Source organism: Pan paniscus, chromosome 14 (genome assembly GCF_029289425.2).
Source record: "Pan paniscus chromosome 14, NHGRI_mPanPan1-v2.0_pri, whole genome shotgun sequence".
NCBI classification, from domain to species: Eukaryota; Metazoa; Chordata; class Mammalia; order Primates; family Hominidae; genus Pan; species Pan paniscus.
Genome location: NC_073263.2, coordinates 114,742,317 through 114,758,938, shown reverse-complemented (window position 1 = coordinate 114,758,938; position 16,622 = coordinate 114,742,317). Strand labels below are relative to the sequence as shown.

The 16,622-nt window shown below is 45.3% G+C and overlaps 1 protein-coding gene across 3 annotated transcripts in view; it reads right to left on the bottom strand.

Moving 5' to 3' along the window:
* CUL4A (cullin 4A) overlaps nucleotides 1-16,622 on the bottom strand; it is a 58,435-nt gene that overhangs the window by 12,528 nt on the left and 29,285 nt on the right. For all 3 annotated transcript variants that reach the window (XM_057299622.2, XM_034937043.3, XM_034937044.3), the window contains 6 exons: nucleotides 14,188-14,306; nucleotides 10,579-10,771; nucleotides 9,231-9,335; nucleotides 8,686-8,796; nucleotides 8,508-8,593; nucleotides 7,679-7,786 (listed from right to left, as the gene is read on the bottom strand). In XM_057299622.2, the coding sequence (XP_057155605.1) occupies nucleotides 7,679-7,786; nucleotides 8,508-8,593; nucleotides 8,686-8,796; nucleotides 9,231-9,335; nucleotides 10,579-10,771; nucleotides 14,188-14,306 (722 nt within the window). The remainder of the gene's footprint in view (nucleotides 1-7,678; nucleotides 7,787-8,507; nucleotides 8,594-8,685; nucleotides 8,797-9,230; nucleotides 9,336-10,578; nucleotides 10,772-14,187; nucleotides 14,307-16,622) is intronic.

The window sequence follows — 16,622 nt, the reverse complement described above, 5'->3', positions numbered from 1 at the left end:
ACACCATCCATCTCAATAGCCCCCCATTCGATGCACAGAGTTTTACAATTTTTCACGGCTGAATTAAAAGGTCAGCTCTATATTCTGATACTTTCTGGATTCCATTATTTGTAAAAATGTCCTCAATCCTTGAACTTTGGGGCTTCTCAGTGTCAACGAGATAATGCCTGCACTGGTGTTTCATAGTACAGACCAGCTGTATTCCGTGGTCTCTGTACATACCAGGGCTTGCTGGGGCCAATGGCACAGAGTGAAGACTGGAGCTGTCAAGAAAAAGGTGTCTGAGGCCAGATCCTGTGTCTCAGCCCGGCCATGCCCGGCCCTGGCCTCGGCTGGTGTTCCCTGCAATGAGCGGGGCTCCTGCTTCCTCATCTGTGAAGGGTGACACCACAACCCCTTGCGTTGCACTGTGCAGGGGCTGATGGCAAACACCTCCATCAGGGCCTGCACAGAAAGTGCAGCATGAGTTAGTTGTTTCTATGATTAGTTTCTGGGTGAATTTCTTTTCTTTTTTGGAACACAGGCTTGCTCTGTCAGCCAGGTTGTGGTGTGATCCTAGCTTACTGCAGGCTGGATCTCCCAGGTGCAAGTGATCCACCTGCCTCAGTGTCCCGAGCAGCTGGGACTACAGGTACATGACACCAAGCCCGTTGATTTATTTTTTATTTTTTATTTTTTGTAGAGATGGGTCTTCTCATGCTGCCCAGGCTGGTCTTGAAATCCTGGGCCCAAGCGCTCCTCCTGCCTCGGCCTCCCAAAACGCTGGAATTAGACTGTGCCTGGCCTTGAGTGAATTTCTTACATTTTCCAAACTTTCTACTGATCTTAAAATTGTGGTTGCTGCATTTTCAAGTTCCCAGCGTTCAGTGCACCAGCCTTTCCCATCGCCCGGATCCTGCTCGTGTTTCCCGGATGCCTCTCAGGGGCAGGCTGTGCGTGACTCTCCCATGCGCGGTGCTTTCCCTGACTTCTGCATGCCCTTCCTGGTCCGTCATACCCTCCACTCTTCAGCTTGATCCTGTCTGGTGTCCACTGCACCCGGGATCTCCGACGCGTCTGTGCTGCGCATGCGAGGGCTCAGCAGTTTCGCCTCAGGAGACCATCTCTGGACAGCCCAGGGCGTGGCCTCCCCCTGCTCTCGTCCACTCCACAAATGCCAATGCTCCGGGACTCAGCATCCACCTATACGTCTTGTATGGGTCCATTCTTTCACTGCTATAAAGAAATACCTGACACTGGGTAATTTATAAAGAAGGAAAGTTTAATTGGCTCACAGTTCTGCAGGCTGTACAAGTAGCTTGGCTGTGGAGGCCTCAGGAAACTTTTAATCATGGCAGAAGGTAAGGGGAAAAAAGCAGGCACGTCTTCACATGACGGGAGCAGGGAAGAGAGAGAAGGGGGAGGTGCTACATACTTTTAAACAACCAGATCTCATGAGAACTCACTCACTACCATGAGCACAGCAAGGGGGAAATCTGCCCCCATGATCCAGTCGCTTCCCACCCGGGCCCTCCCCCAGCAGTGGTGATTACAATTCAATATGAGATTTGGGCAGGAACACAAATCCAAACCAATCCCTCCTCTCCCACACGCTCACCATTCCCTGTGTCTCTGGATGGCTTCCAAAAATCTTGGGACAAAGAAAGCATGAAATTCTAACCTCTGATCTCACAGACCTGGCCTGTGCCCCTCCCATCCCCCAGGCCCAGTTCAGTCGATCATTCCACTGTCTTTCATACATTCTCATCCCCTCAGACTTTCACACACGTGGTTTCTTCTGCTGGATCCCATATCCCATCTCCCTCATGAAACCTACTCATTTCCAGAACCGCCTCCTCAGAGAGGTCTTCTCTGACACCCTCTTAGCTCTACCAGCATCTATAGCACAGTGTGAATGTGGACTCCGGACAGGGGCTCACAGGGCAGGGCCTCTGGCTCTCTGACTCCCCATTGCAGCACTGTACATGGCACCAGCAGGTGCTGCATAAATGCCTGCTGCTCTCTAGACTTGACGTGCCCTTTTAGTTTCTCTGTGTTTCTGTCTAAGCTGTGCCCTGTCAGAAATTCCTGCTGACCTCACATCTGCTTGGCAATCTCCTCTTAATGCTTCAAAACTCAGCCCAAGAGTCACCTTTCTATGAAACCACATGTATACATCACCTGCTGCACCTACTCCCCATCTTCAATGACACCAAATCCCAGGCGCGATATCATCAATTTCATTTCATTTGTAGGTATTTCTGTATCTCTAAAGGACAGGAACTCTTTTAGGAAATGTATCTACTATGCCATTACCATACCTAAATAAAAGTCAATAATGTGATAAGCCTCTTCTTTCTTTTTGCCTTGAGAAGTACCATGGTTTGTGATAAACCTCTTAGTGCATATCTTTCCTAAAAACCATCTCCTTGGGATTCATTCCTAGGACTGGATTGGTATTAATGAGGATAGTTATCATCATAATGCTATCGTTCGGGTACTATGTGCTAGCTACCAGTCCAGGCCCAAAATGGGTCAAAGACTGAAACATATGAGCTAAAACTATAAAACTTTTGGGAGAATACATAGTGCTATTTTATTTTCTTTTTTTGAGACACGGTCTCGGATCTCACTCTGTTGCCCAGGATGGAGTACAGCGGCTTGATCACAGCTCACTGCAGCCTTAACCTCCCAGACTCAAGCAATCCTGCCACCTCAACCTCCTGAGTGGCTGGGTCTGTAGGCAGGCACCACCACATGCAGCTAATCTATTTTTTGTAGAGACGGGGCTTTACCATGTCGTCTAGGCTGTTCCTAACTCCTGGGCTCAAGTGATCTTTGGCTTCCCAAAGTGCTGAGATTACAGGTGTGAGGCAGTGCACCTGGCCTCGTCAATTTTTTGTGATGTTGATTTGGCAATGGTTTCTCAGACATGACACCAAAAGTTACAAAAGAGAAAATAAATGTGATTTTACCATAATTAAAAACTTTTGTAGAAAGCACACTATCAAGAAAGTAAAAAGACAGCCCACAGAATGGGAGAAAATAGTTGCAAATCACAGATCTGATAAGGGTCTAGCATTTGGAATATAAAGAGCTCTTATAGCTTAATAACAAAAGATAAACAGCCCGGTTAAAAACTAGGCAAAGCACGTGAACAGACATTTCTCCAAAGAAGATACGCAAATGGTCAATCAGGACATGAAAAGATGCTCAACATCAACAGTCATCAAGGAAATGCAAATCACGGCAAGATGAGAGACCAGCTCATATGGACAAGGATGGCTACAACGAAAGAGGCAGATCACAGGTGTACGTGAGAAGGTGGGAAGCTCTCGTGATTGCTAACTGGAATAAAAGCTGCTGCAGCCACTGTGGGAAACAGTCCGGCAATTCCTCAGTAACTTAAACTTCAAGTTACTGCATGACCCAGCAGTTCCACTCCCAGGTATATACCCCAAAAGAAGTGACCGCAGGTGTTCAAACTAAAACTTGTACACCCATGTTCATAGCAGCATTATTCACAGCGGCCAAAAGGTGGAAATAACCCAAATGCCCAATGTTTGGTGAATGGAGAAACCAGATGTGACCTATCGATACAATGCGATGTTATTCAGCCAGAAAAGGAATAGAGCGCTGATGTGTGGCGCAGCACGCATGGGATAGAGCGCTGATGCGTGGCGCGGCACGCATGGGATAGAGCGCTGATGCGTGGCGCGGCACGGATGGGATAGAGCGCTGATGCGTGGCGCGGCACGGATGGGATAGAGCGCTGATGCGTGGCGCGGCACGGATGGGATAGAGCGCTGATGCGTGGCGCGGCACGGATGGGATAGAGCGCTGATGCGTGGCGCGGCACGCATGGGATAGAGCGCTGATGCGTGGCGCGGCACGCATGGGATAGAGCGCTGATGCGTGGCGCGGCACGGATGGGATAGAGCGCTGATGCGTGGCGCGGCACGGATGGGATAGAGCGCTGATGCGTGGCGCGGCACGGATGGGATAGAGCGCTGATGCGTGGCGCGGCACGGATGGGATAGAGCGCTGATGCGTGGCGCGGCACGGATGGGATAGAGCGCTGATGCGTGGCGCGGCACGCATGGGATAGAGCGCTGATGCGTGGCGCGGCACGGATGGGATAGAGCGCTGATGCGTGGCGCGGCACGGATGGGATAGAGCGCTGATGCGTGGCGCGGCACGGATGGGATAGAGCGCTGATGCGTGGCGCGGCACGGATGGGATAGAGCGCTGATGCGTGGCGCGGCACGGATGGGATAGAGCGCTGATGCGTGGCGCGGCACGGATGGGATAGAGCGCTGATGCGTGGCGCGGCACGCATGGGATAGAGCGCTGATGCGTGGCGCGGCACGCATGGGATAGAGCGCTGATGCGTGGCGCGGCACGGATGGGATAGAGCGCTGATGCGTGGCGCGGCACGGATGGGATAGAGCGCTGATGCGTGGCGCGGCACGGATGGGATAGAGCGCTCGTGTGGCGCGGCACGGATGGAATAAAGCGCTGATGTATGGTGCAGCACGGATGGACTTTGAAAACAGCACGCTAAGTGAAAGAAGCCAGACACAAAAGCTCACATATTGTGATTCCATTTCTGTGAACTATCTAATGTAGACAAATCCACAGAGACAGGAAGCAGATAGTGGCTGCCGGGGTCCGGAGGAGAGCAGGCTGGGGAGGAGCTGCTAATGGAATGATGGAGAAATTCTGGAATCGACAGGGGTGACAGCTCTGTAACACTGTAAATGTACCACTGGCCTTCTGTGTCCATGGGTTCCACAGCCATGGATTCAACCAATCTCAGGTCAAAAACATTTGAAAGCAAAAAAAGGATGGTTGTCTGTACTGAACATGCACTAAGTTTTTTCGTCAGTGATCCCCTAAAAGGCCAGGAAGAATCTGAACAGACAGGTCTGTTACTGTACTGTTAACAATACAGCGTAACAACTATTTACACACCATTTGTTAAGTATTATAAATCATCTAGAGATTATTTACAGTATATGGGAGGGTATGCATAGGTTATATAAGATCTCACACTTATATAAAATAACGGACTTGAGTGTGAATTTTAGTATCTGTGGGAGTCCTGGAGCCAATAGCCCGTGGATACTGAGGAACAACTGCACTTGATGTTACTGAACCACACGCTTTAAAAAGGTAACTTGAATGTTAAAGTATATTTTACCACAATAAAAAAATACAGTATGGTAAGCTTCAAACAACTTTTGCTAGAAAACAAAAAAGTACTAAAAAAATGATGTAGGCATATCAAAGAGCAAAGGAACCAGTGTTAAGGGTGGCTCACAGACCACATATGGGACAATTTAAGCATCAAAATAAGTACATAAATTAAGAATCCCTGAGTTCATAATGATATAAAGAGAGAGAAATAAATAAGTAAATAAAGGGGGTGGAAAGAAGGGCTCTTCCTTAGAATGCCAACTTCTAAATACAGAGAAATGATAGAGCTGGAAAAAAATCCCCATTCACCAGGTAAAAATCAATTCAGCCAGGAATCGCCACACAGGTGACAGCTGGATGAGGATTAAGAGGTTTAAGTAGTCTTGAAATGTCTCCTCACAGATTATTTAGTGATTACAAAAGGAAAAACACTAACGATACGGTGGAGAAACCAGCCAGCACCTTCACAGGAGGATCCTATCGAATGTCACCAAGACACTGGGGCACGTGATAGTGCACACCTCCCGCCGGGATCCTGATGGGGACACGGGGCATCTGGCTGGACCTGCCCAACCTGAACCTACTCACAGGGAGCATCGAAGGCCGCCTGGGTCTTGGGCTCAGCTGGGTACCGGAAAAACACCACAAAGGACATATCTGAGACAACCAACAGAAATGGGGTGAAAGTATTACATCAGAGTGAATGCCCTCATTTGACAGGTGCTTATGTTCTTGGGAAATAGCCACTAGAATATTAAGGGGAAAGGGAATGGTGCAGAAGCGCAAACAACTGTGGAGACAGGAAGGGACAGCACCACGTGGCCAGCATGGAAAGCAGGCTGCCTGACTTTCTTTGAGCATCCCGCACATGTCTCTAAGTCTGGCTAGGACGCCTCAGAAGCAAGATCTCTCACTCACCTTCTCCCACCCCACCTTCTCCCCCAAAGTTCTCCTGGAATGAGAACTCTTCTTCCCCAAGGCAGGCCAGAGAAAACTCAAACCCCTCCTGCCCAAAGCCAGCCATAAAGCCTGGAGATACTACTCGATGCTTCCCCTGCCCTTTTGTGTAGGATCTAGATATTAAGAAGTTCTCTGACCTACCTTGCTGATAGTTAAGTCATAAGACTCTTGTTCCAGAGGTGTCCTGCCCTACACCTGGGAGGAAAGAACATTGCCCAGTGAGGCCAAGAAGAATCTGAACAGACAGGCCTTACTGGTTTCCCCGCTACTCTACTACTGTTAGATGGTACCCTTCTGTCCAGTCACATTGATAAGAGTTTGGGGGTCTGTCCCCTCTAAATCTCACGGTGAACTGTGATCTGCAGTGCTGGAGGTGGGGCCTGGTGGGAGGTGTCTGGGTCATGGGGGTGGATCCCTCATGAATGGCCTGGCGCCCTCCCTGTGGTAATGAGTTACCACGAGATCTGATTGTTAAGGAGTCTGGGACCTTCCCCAGACTCCCACCTGTTGCACCCTCTCTCTCGCCTACTCCCCCTTTGCCTTCAACCTTGAGTAAAAGCTTCCTGGGACCTCATCAGAAGTTGCACAGACACAGGTGCCATGCTTGTACAGCCTGCAGAACCATGAGCCAATGAAAACTCTTTTCTTTACAAATTACCCAGCCCCAGGTATTCCTTTACAGCAATGCAAAACAGACTCACACACCTATTTCTACATGGCTGCCCATTCTTTATCAAACCTAAGCATAACAATGGACAGTCTTCCCTGGGTCTTTGGTCTTCGTTTCTGAAGCCTGATGTGTTAAATAAAACTTTGATTAAATAAATTTGTTACGGTTTTCTCCTCCTAATTTGTCTTTTGTTAAAGGAGCATTGGCCATGACCCTCATGATGGATAAGGAAAGGAATCACACTGTCCTACCACTGTAGCTGTGTGTCTTTCTTCCCTTCTCAGCTGACGAAATCATCATTCATCTTTACTTGAGATCAGGCTTAAGGGACGCCTTTTCCAGGAAGTCTTCCATGATTCCAGGCTGGTCTCAGCCCTTTCCCTTTGCCTGGTATTAAATGAATGGTGCATGTATTGTATCTCCTGCTGATTTTAACTTCATTGAGCACAGAATTCTACCTCCGGCGTGCAAACCCTCCACTAAAGGGTTTAGTGTAGCTGAAGTAGTGGCTGACAAAGAAGGCCCTAAATAATGCCATTCCCAAGACTTCAGCACTGTCTACAATGGAAAGAAAGAACAACCAGACAAGAACCACAGCTTAATAAGCCATAACTTCCAAAACAAGTGCCTGTGCTCATGGGCCCCCTGCAGGTCAGCAGGTGGACACAGGCTGCACTGGGAGGAGCCACAGAGGGTGACAAAAGTGGTCACTTTCTCAAGCAGATTTCCAAAGACCATAAGAGCACTTTGATTTTGGACTGAGTGGGCTATTTTTAAAAACTCCGCATTCAACAATTCTTGAAGGCAACATATCTGTGCCTGGTAAGGGCATGACAGCGGGAGCGGACAGCATGCTTTCTGCACACTTACTTCTGGGGTTAAGTGCACTTCCATGGGCGTGTACGTTGGCCAGTAGCCCATTGTGAGTATGTTCACTGTGAGGTCTATAGGGCCTGAGTCACTCTGATTCTGCATATGCTAAAAACAGAGAAATCCAAGACAATCATTTTGAGAAAGTAATAAAACATAATTAACCTAAAACAAAATAAACCGTGTAATTTTCAATATAAAGTTTCATCTGTGTTAGAATTTATCTCAGTCCCCAGAATGTATTCCATGAAACCCAATGCCTCACTAGGACTGCCTTTTTCCCTTCTTCAGGTGTCACCACCAGACTCACTGAAATAAAATTCTTGCCACACGTTTAGATCTTCTTTTTCTTCTTTTAAAATTTACTTGTGAAACGTTAATAGTGTAATTTTTTTCTTACAGAGTGAGATTCATTCTTTCTATCTAATCTATTGAATCTATCTACCTTATCTATTTATCTATCTATGACAAGGTACTGCTATCTCTGTCTATGTATTATCTATCTATCCAGCCATCCACGACAAGGTCTCACTCTGTTGCCCAGGCTGGAGCGCAGTGGTGCAGTCACGGCTCACTGCAGCCTCAAACTCCTGGGCTCAAGTGATCTTCTCACTTCAGCCCTACCCCAGTAGCTAGGACTACCTGTTCATTTAAAAATTTTTTCTTTTGTAGAGACTGGGTCTTGCTATGTTGATCAGGGTAGTTTTGAACTTCTGGCCTCAAGAACACCTCTTGCCTCTGCCTCCCAAAGTGCTGGGATTACAGGCATGAGCCACCACAGTAACAGATACTTTTTAAAAAGCCGCTTTACCTAAGAAACACAACTCACCTGCTTGAAATGAACCATGATGTCCTTCGAAAGCTCCATGTCCTTGAACATGCCTTCCAGCTTGCTGGTGAAGGCTGCACCGCACTCTGGACACAGCAAAGGAGGGAGTGAGATCGGGGTAACACAAGGGGCAGCAACCCTCAGTTACAGGGGAGGAGCCCAGGCCCCACATGCTTACCATGCTTGAGCTTTGACAACATAGACTTTTCAGCATCGACTGAGGCACTTTTCCCAACAAGGAGTCTTTTTGCCAAATCTTTTTTATAAAATGCTTCAAAGACATCTTTACCTATTTATAACCAGATGAGAATAATCAAGACATCAGAGAGTTGATAAGCAAATGTTAAACTTCAAACTTCAACTGCTGAAAACCCTTAAAAGTGTTTTTTTTTTTTTTTGAGACGGAGTCTTGCTCTGTTGCCCAGGCTGGAGTGCAGTGGCGCGATCTCGGCTCACTGCAAGCTCCGCCTCTCGCGTTCACGCCATTCTCTGCCTCAGCCTCCCAAGTAGGTGGGACTACAGGCGCCTGCCACCACGCCTGGCTAATTTTTTGTATTTTTAGTAGAGACGGGGTTTCACCATGTTAGCAAGGATGAAAAGTGTTCATTCTAATGCAAACTGGCTCTACTGATACTGACATTCTCATGCTAAACCTCCTCTGAGAAAGCAGGGCCTGTTTACACCTCTTGATTATGCAGCATTTTCTGAGTGCCCAAGTCTCACCGTGGATAAACCTGAACAGGATCATGATCTTGTCCAACGTCCGCTCCAGCTCCTCGTCTGTGGCTTCTTTGTTGCCTGCTCTTAACTTTGAATCCACATGCTTTGCTGTGAGCATAAACATATAGTAAATACTCTAAACTAGAAAAAGAGAGCATCTTCAATTTCTATTAGCAACATTGTACAGGAACATTCTGGAACCTTCCCAAAATGACTATATGACAAAAAAACAAATATCTGATTTTCTATGGTAAGTACTTCGCAAGTCAAGTGAGAGTAAATACTTACCAAAATTTTAATGAAGCCAGGACTGAATGTTTAAAGCAGGTTTAAATATCTTTCTTATCTTTAAATGCAATCTCTGAATTTCAAAATAAAATGACTTCAGCAAATACATGCTCAGGTTTCAGGACATGACTGCCCCGGACGCTGGAGTGCCTATTTCTAGGATCTGGTGTCATGAATGCAGAGGAGACATTCTCAAAGAGAAAGACTTTCTCAGGGCATCCAAGGTGGCAACGCAGGGTGAAAGCATTTCTACTCGGGCTTCCTGTTTCTGAGGCTGCACAAGCCATCGTCAGGTGGCTTGGGAGGGAGGACCAAAGTCCCCATGTGATGGGAGAACCCAAGACTTCCAGAAGCCCAAACTCCCAAGAGCTCAACATCCCTTTGCTTTAGAGAAACCACAAACGATACAGAGGAACAAAAGCCAAAGTAAACTGCCTCCTGAATTCCTTCTGTTGCTGTTTTTGTTAGTTTTTTTCTTTTAAACATTTTGTAATGGAATATTCTGAACACACAGAAAAGCAGACAATTGCACAATGAGCTCCATGTTCCATCTTACATCTTTAGCAGTAATCAACAGTCAATCTAGTATCGTCGTATTTCAGCTCTTTGCCCCCTTTCTCCTTCGAATTAAAAAAAAATTTTTACTGACTAGAGAAAGCCTATGAATTCTGAAATATATTTTGATATTATTGTGAAAAAATTGTGCAGCTTAAAAATAGTATTATCATTTGAGATCTCATCTGGTTTTATCCTATTTTAATATGGATTAGAGGATACAAAGATGGTGATCACCCCTCCCTTCTTTGGCGAAGTGAAGCATCATTTCTTTTCTAAATTCTTACCTCATCTTCCCTTATGGAAATGCCCTCCTCCACCCATGCATGCAGGTGTGTCGGTTTTTAAATGTGTGTCCTAATAAGACTTGATAAAAACGCTTTCCACACACCCCTTGAGCAGCTTGAACATTTTGGTTGATTTTGCCTTATTTTCCCATATTAAAAAATTGTCTAGAAATGGGTGAGACTGTCTCAAAAACAAACAAAAAAAACAAGTATTTTTCTACCGATCAGTTCTGCAGGCTTGTTGGGTCTCTTGTTGATGAACGTCTCAAAGGACTCCTTCATCAGGTTGACGAACCGCTCATTCTTCTGGAAGCAGACCTCGATCACGTGGTCCACCTTGTCCTTGAAGTCCAACAGGTCTTGGACCATGTCTTTATCTTTCTCAGGATTGATTACGATCGCTGTTCCAAAAGTCTACAAAAGCAAATCAATACCAACTCAGCAACATGTTTACAATAGCAAACAGTATCTTCTCCTGCTATCATATAATCAGGATAGTTTAACATAATTACTCTTAGTAGTAAATACTCAATAACTTTAAAAGTTTCACAAATTGAATTCACATTTCAAAAATTAAGTGAATACACTTTTTTTTGAGGCAGGCCCTCACTCTGCGGCCGAGGCTGGAGTGCGGTGGTGCAATCATGGTTCACTGCAGCCTCAACCTCCCAAGCTCAAGCAATCCTCCCACCTTAGCCTCCTGAGTAGCTGGTGCTACAGGCTCAGGACACCACATCTGGCCCATCTTTTTAAAGTTTTGTAGAGACGGGGTCATGTTGCCCAGGCTGGTCTCGAACTCCTGGCCTCAAGCAATCCTCCCACTGTGATTTCCCAAAGTGCTGGGTTTACAGGCATGAGCCCCTGTGCTTGGTGTGAATATACAATTAAATACACAATTAATGCATTGGTCTTACGATTCTGTTTCTCAGAGAACTTACAAACGACTGGAAAATGTCCGTTGCTTTTTAAAGAATGTTTATGTGTAAGTTCCTCCAAGACAAGTTAATTCCTATTAATTCAATATACCTCTTGGGACTTCTTAGCTAGTTTTCCTTCTCCATCACTTCTAACCATGATCACTTTTTTAGTTTGTACTTTTTTTTGTTTTGTTTTGAGATGGAGTCTCGCTTTGTCACCAGGCTGGAGTGCAGTGGCGTGATCTCGGCTCACTGCAACCTCCGCCTCCCATGTAGCTGGGACTACAGGTGCACACCACCACACCCAGCTAGAGACGGGGTTTCACCATGTTGGCCAGGATGGTCTTGATCTCTTGACTTCATGATCTGCCTGCCTTGGCCTCCCAAAGTGGTGGGATTACAAGCGTGAGCCACTGTGCCTAGCCTAGTTTGTATTTTTAATTTAAAACTGTTATATTAAACATTCCTAAAAGTCTGTGTAGGGCACTAATAAACAGTTAACATTTGATGATATAAGCTATATATGCCGAAGAGGAACTGAATACAATGACTGGATTTAAAAAATTCGTCTCAATAGAATGCACATGTGCACTCACACATCACACACACACGCGAGGTAGCTGGCTGGTGGAAAGATGCCAACAGAAGGCTGGGCGCAGTGGCTCACGCTTGTAATCCCAGCACTTTGGGAGGCTAAGGTGGGTGGATCACAAGGTCTGGAGTTCCAAGACCAGCTTGGACAATATGGTGAAACCCCATCTCTACTAAAAATACAAAAATTGGCCAGGTGTGGTGGCGGGAGCCTGTAATCCCAGCTACTCAGGAGGCTGAGGCAGGGAACTGCTTGAACCCAGGAGGCAGAGGTTGCAGTGAGCTGAGATCACGCCACTACACTCCAGCCTGGATGACAGAGTGAGACTCCACCTCAAAAAAAAAAAAAAAAAAAAAAAAAGATGCCAACAGAAAGGGCACAGACTCTCCCAGAGAGGGGCGGTGTGTGGCTAGCAGGTGTGGGAGGGACTTACCTCTTACTCTACACCCTTTGGTGCTAACTGCATTTTGAAATAATGCACATACACTACAAGGCCCAGCTTTATTTTGATAACGGCATGTGGAGTTGAATATAAACTACTATTTTGTTACAGCATAACTACTTATTGCTGACACTCAGGGGTGATGGTCACTCACTGATTTTTATTACCCAGACTGGAAACTGCAAAGGTGAACTTTTCCTAGTTTTTAGCACACATTCCCATCCCCTGAAGACTGTCTCACTGGCAAAAAACCTAAATCTTCAGTAGCTTTATGGCCAGTTTAGTGTGACTCAGTTATAACTTCCAGTTCTATCACTGTACGAGACCTTGTGGGGAGGGGTGCTGTGAGTGCTGGCTTTCCACAGCTGGACTGATACATGACTTCAGGGCTGATTATTCCAGAAAGCAGCATGTAAGCTTTATCTTTTTTATTTAACGGAAATCTTTATTCAGATAATGAAAGATCTGCATAATAGTAAAAATAGCAAAGCAATCCCAGTATATTTGTTTCCACAGTTTCCTCCAATGGCAACGGTCTGCAAAACTACACAACAGTATCTCAACTGGGATTCTGACACTGACAACACACCAGTCTTTTTCACATGGCCCAGTTTACTCGTAACTCATCTGGGTGTGCACATCTAGACCTCGGCCAAAACCCCGACTGTTCCCGCAGAAGGCTACCTCCTGGGGCCTTTTATAACCACACACCCCGCCCCATCCCTGCACCCTGGTAACTTTTCATCTATCCTCCATTTCTAAATTTTGTCATTTCCAAAATGTTATGCAATAACATGTTAAGTATCTGTGATTGGCTTTTCTTTTTTTCCTCTCAGCGTAATTCTCTGGAAATTTTGTTTATCTTTTCATTATGGGATTTAAGAATAGTCACCAGCAAGCAAAAACACAGACTTTTGCTAAATGTTCACCATTTAAGCTGGAAAATTCATGCTAGGCAACTGGCACATCCTGAAAACACGAGCTATCTGTGAAGGGGCCCTGATGTCTGCCTCAGTTCTCCTGTTTCTAAGAGGGGCATCTGGAGAATGGCTTCTCATTAGAGGGTCTTCAGCAGGTTTCTTGGGCTGGGTAACTCTGGCCCTCTGGGCAGGTGATTCTTTGTGGTGAGGGCTGCCTTGTGCATTCAGCAGCACCCCTGGTGCTGCCCAGCAAAGCAAGCAGCACCCTCTCTGTTCAGACAGCCACAAATGTCTCCAGACATCAACAAATGTCCCCTTGGTGGGGTGGTGCCCTGGGCCGAGAGCCCCTAGTCTTCAGGGAGGTCCTATGTCAGCACCAAGGGGCCGTTCTCCTGGGCAGGACATGTGAAAACTCAGGGTACTGCCCAAGAAGCCACTCTACGACGGGTTGGACTGGGCTTGTTAGGGATGCCAAAGAAATGCTTTCGAAACATGAAAGTGAAAGTTTAAGTAATAAATCCTAAATTTGGACCGTTAAGAAATAAAGTCTATAAAGCAACCCGATATGCCAAATATATAATAGTTCTCACTGAGGAAAGGGCATGAGGAGATCATGTCTGACAAGCAGATTTACAAAAATGATTACTTTAGGAAAAATCATGATTTAGAATTAAACCAATATTTATGCTGATGAAGAAGAGCAAAACAGTTGTTCTTTAAGTTATACTTTCTACCTTGATGGTGCTAATCACTGCTGGTGTTATCCTAAAAAGCAAATTCACACTGGTGATTGGGAAGCAGATGGAAGCCTACCGTCCACCCTATCATCTGTGATGAAAATGCAGACGGGCCCTCCAGCAGCCCAGTTCCCTTTGCCAGGGCACACTAGGCGTTCTCAGGAGGGGCTCTGCTCCCTGCAGGGAATGCCCACGCCCGCGGCCTCAAAACCCCGCCAGTACCTTGATGTACTCGCTCCAGTGCTGCAGCAGCGCCTGCTGCCCGCCCCTCACCCGGCTGAACAGCTGGTACATCTGCGCAAGGTCCGGCACTCTGTTCTCATCCAGTAAGTGGTCGAGCCCTGAGATGTGCAGTACACGTCAGCAGAGTACAGCATGGGCAGCATTAACAACAACTCAACTAGAATACAGCGTGCACCATAAGAACGTCAATACACCGCTTAGAAATTGGGCGGGTCTCCATATCGCTGCCTCTATATGAGCAGGTTGATCTGGTTAAATATCTGAGATGGATCCTATTAGGTGAACCTCATTTTCTCTGAGTATGTTGGAAGATGTATTATTTACTTCTTCATGTCATTGAAGCCCTCTTATTTCACTTAAGTTAGCAAGTCAGAAAATCCAGTTTACACCAACTATTTAACCTGGGAGGTTCATGTTCTCAATCTACTTCTGATTTAGTCCATCGGCCAGACAATGTAAAAGGACAAGCTATCAAATCTAATTTATAGTGGATTAAATTTATTCACACCTATAGTAAACTATAAGAGAAAAACATCATCGGATATTTTGAAGTGTTTAACACAGCATTTAAAAAAGTTTTCAGTGTTTTAGATTTTTAATATCTATAACGGTTTTCTAAAACCATACCTCAATTAGAAAAACTCTCATAGATTTTCTAAATACTTGCTTTATGATAACTACTGAGAGGCAGCCAGGTTAAAGCATAAAATGGTGAACAGTCATACAATTCACAAAGTCTCAGATTCTGCCTACAATGGGCACGATGTTCACACAAACGAGGAGGTTTCAAGTTGTGTGCAAACACATGGTGGGGCTATAATTACAATCCTTACCTAGAGTTCCAAATGTTTATTTCTCTCAATTACATTCTGATCTACTGACACAAACTTTTTATACTTTATTTTACTAAAACCCATGTCTTAAGAATTCAAAAGTATCTTTTTAATTTTTAAAATATTTCTAATAAAATTTAGGGTAAGCTTTTACATATATAATTTACCATTTTCTTTAAATAATTTTGCTTAACAAAGTATGCACTGGAACAATTTATGCAAATTTCTACTATTTACTTGAAATCTTTTTTCTCTTTTTTTTTTGAGACAGGTCTCTTGCTTTGTCACCCAGGTTTTTGTAGTTTTGTAGCCTTAACCCCCTGGGCCAAAGTGATCCTCCCACCTCATCCTCTTGAGTAGCTGGTACCCTAGGCATGCACCACCTGTGGCTTTAAAAAAATTTTTTATTTTTATTTTTTTGGTAGAGACAGGGTCTCTCTTTGTTGCCCAGGCTGGTCGTGAATTCTTGGGCTCAAGTGATCCAAAGTGATACTTTGGCTTCCCAAAGTGCTGATGTCACAGGTATGGGCCACTATGCCTGGCCTTTTTTCTTATAAAGTGACTCCTTTCATAAAAACACCTGACACAAATTCTGAATGCATTTGTTTTTAGGTGGATAGGTGATGTGTAGGTTTCAGTGTGGAATAAGCAGAAACATCATAACCAGATTGGACCCGTGACTCTCAGCTCACAAGCAGTGTGATTCCAGGCACCAACATCTGGCTGTTTTAAGCCCTGGTTTTCTTATTTGTAGAATGGGGATAATGATTTCACAGAATTGTTTTAAAAGATATTCACATCAAGTGGAGTTGTTTGTAACAGGAGATGCTCAATCATGTTAATTGTCCTCCCTTTTGGTTTTATTCTGGTTTCACTTAAGTATCTCATTAGCCATAATACTATTATCTGACAATGTAGAACCCAAAGCAGAATATATTTGAATACCATTTAGGGCCTTCTCAAAATTAAACTTTAAGGTTTCCAATGGCTTGAAAAAAGTCTCGTATTTTCCAAATACATTTAAAATGACTTTCAGAAGGTAACATTGTTTCAAATGGTAACAGTGAAATGTCCCAGTAAGTACTAAAGTGTTACAAAGGTTAGACTGCTCATTGTAATTTTCACAGAATTTAGCACACTTTGAAGCCTAGAAAAAACAGCAATAAACAAAGATTGAGGTAAGACATCAGCATCAATTTTAAAGATGCAAGCTGCTAGAAGCCATCTTCCTGTGGCCAGGTACTGCCACCACTTGGGGAGAAGCGGACGTGAAGGCCGCGCCGTCAGCACTAGAACACATGCTCTTCTCTTCCAGAAAACCAGGAGAAAAGTATACTCTGCTTAAGCAGACCACCTAGTCGGTAGTTCATCTGACACTAAGATGCACGAAGTCCGCAGGTGGGGGAAGCCTCACGAAAATCTAACAGCCCGAACAGCTCCCCGAGTCCCCTACATCCGAGTGTGCATGAAGAATGGCCGGACACAGGAAATGAGTCTGCTCAGAGAGCTGCAACAGGCTCACTGCACCCATGTTTCAGCATGAGTGTGGTACAGAAGGTCTGCCGGGCCTTCTTGCCACTG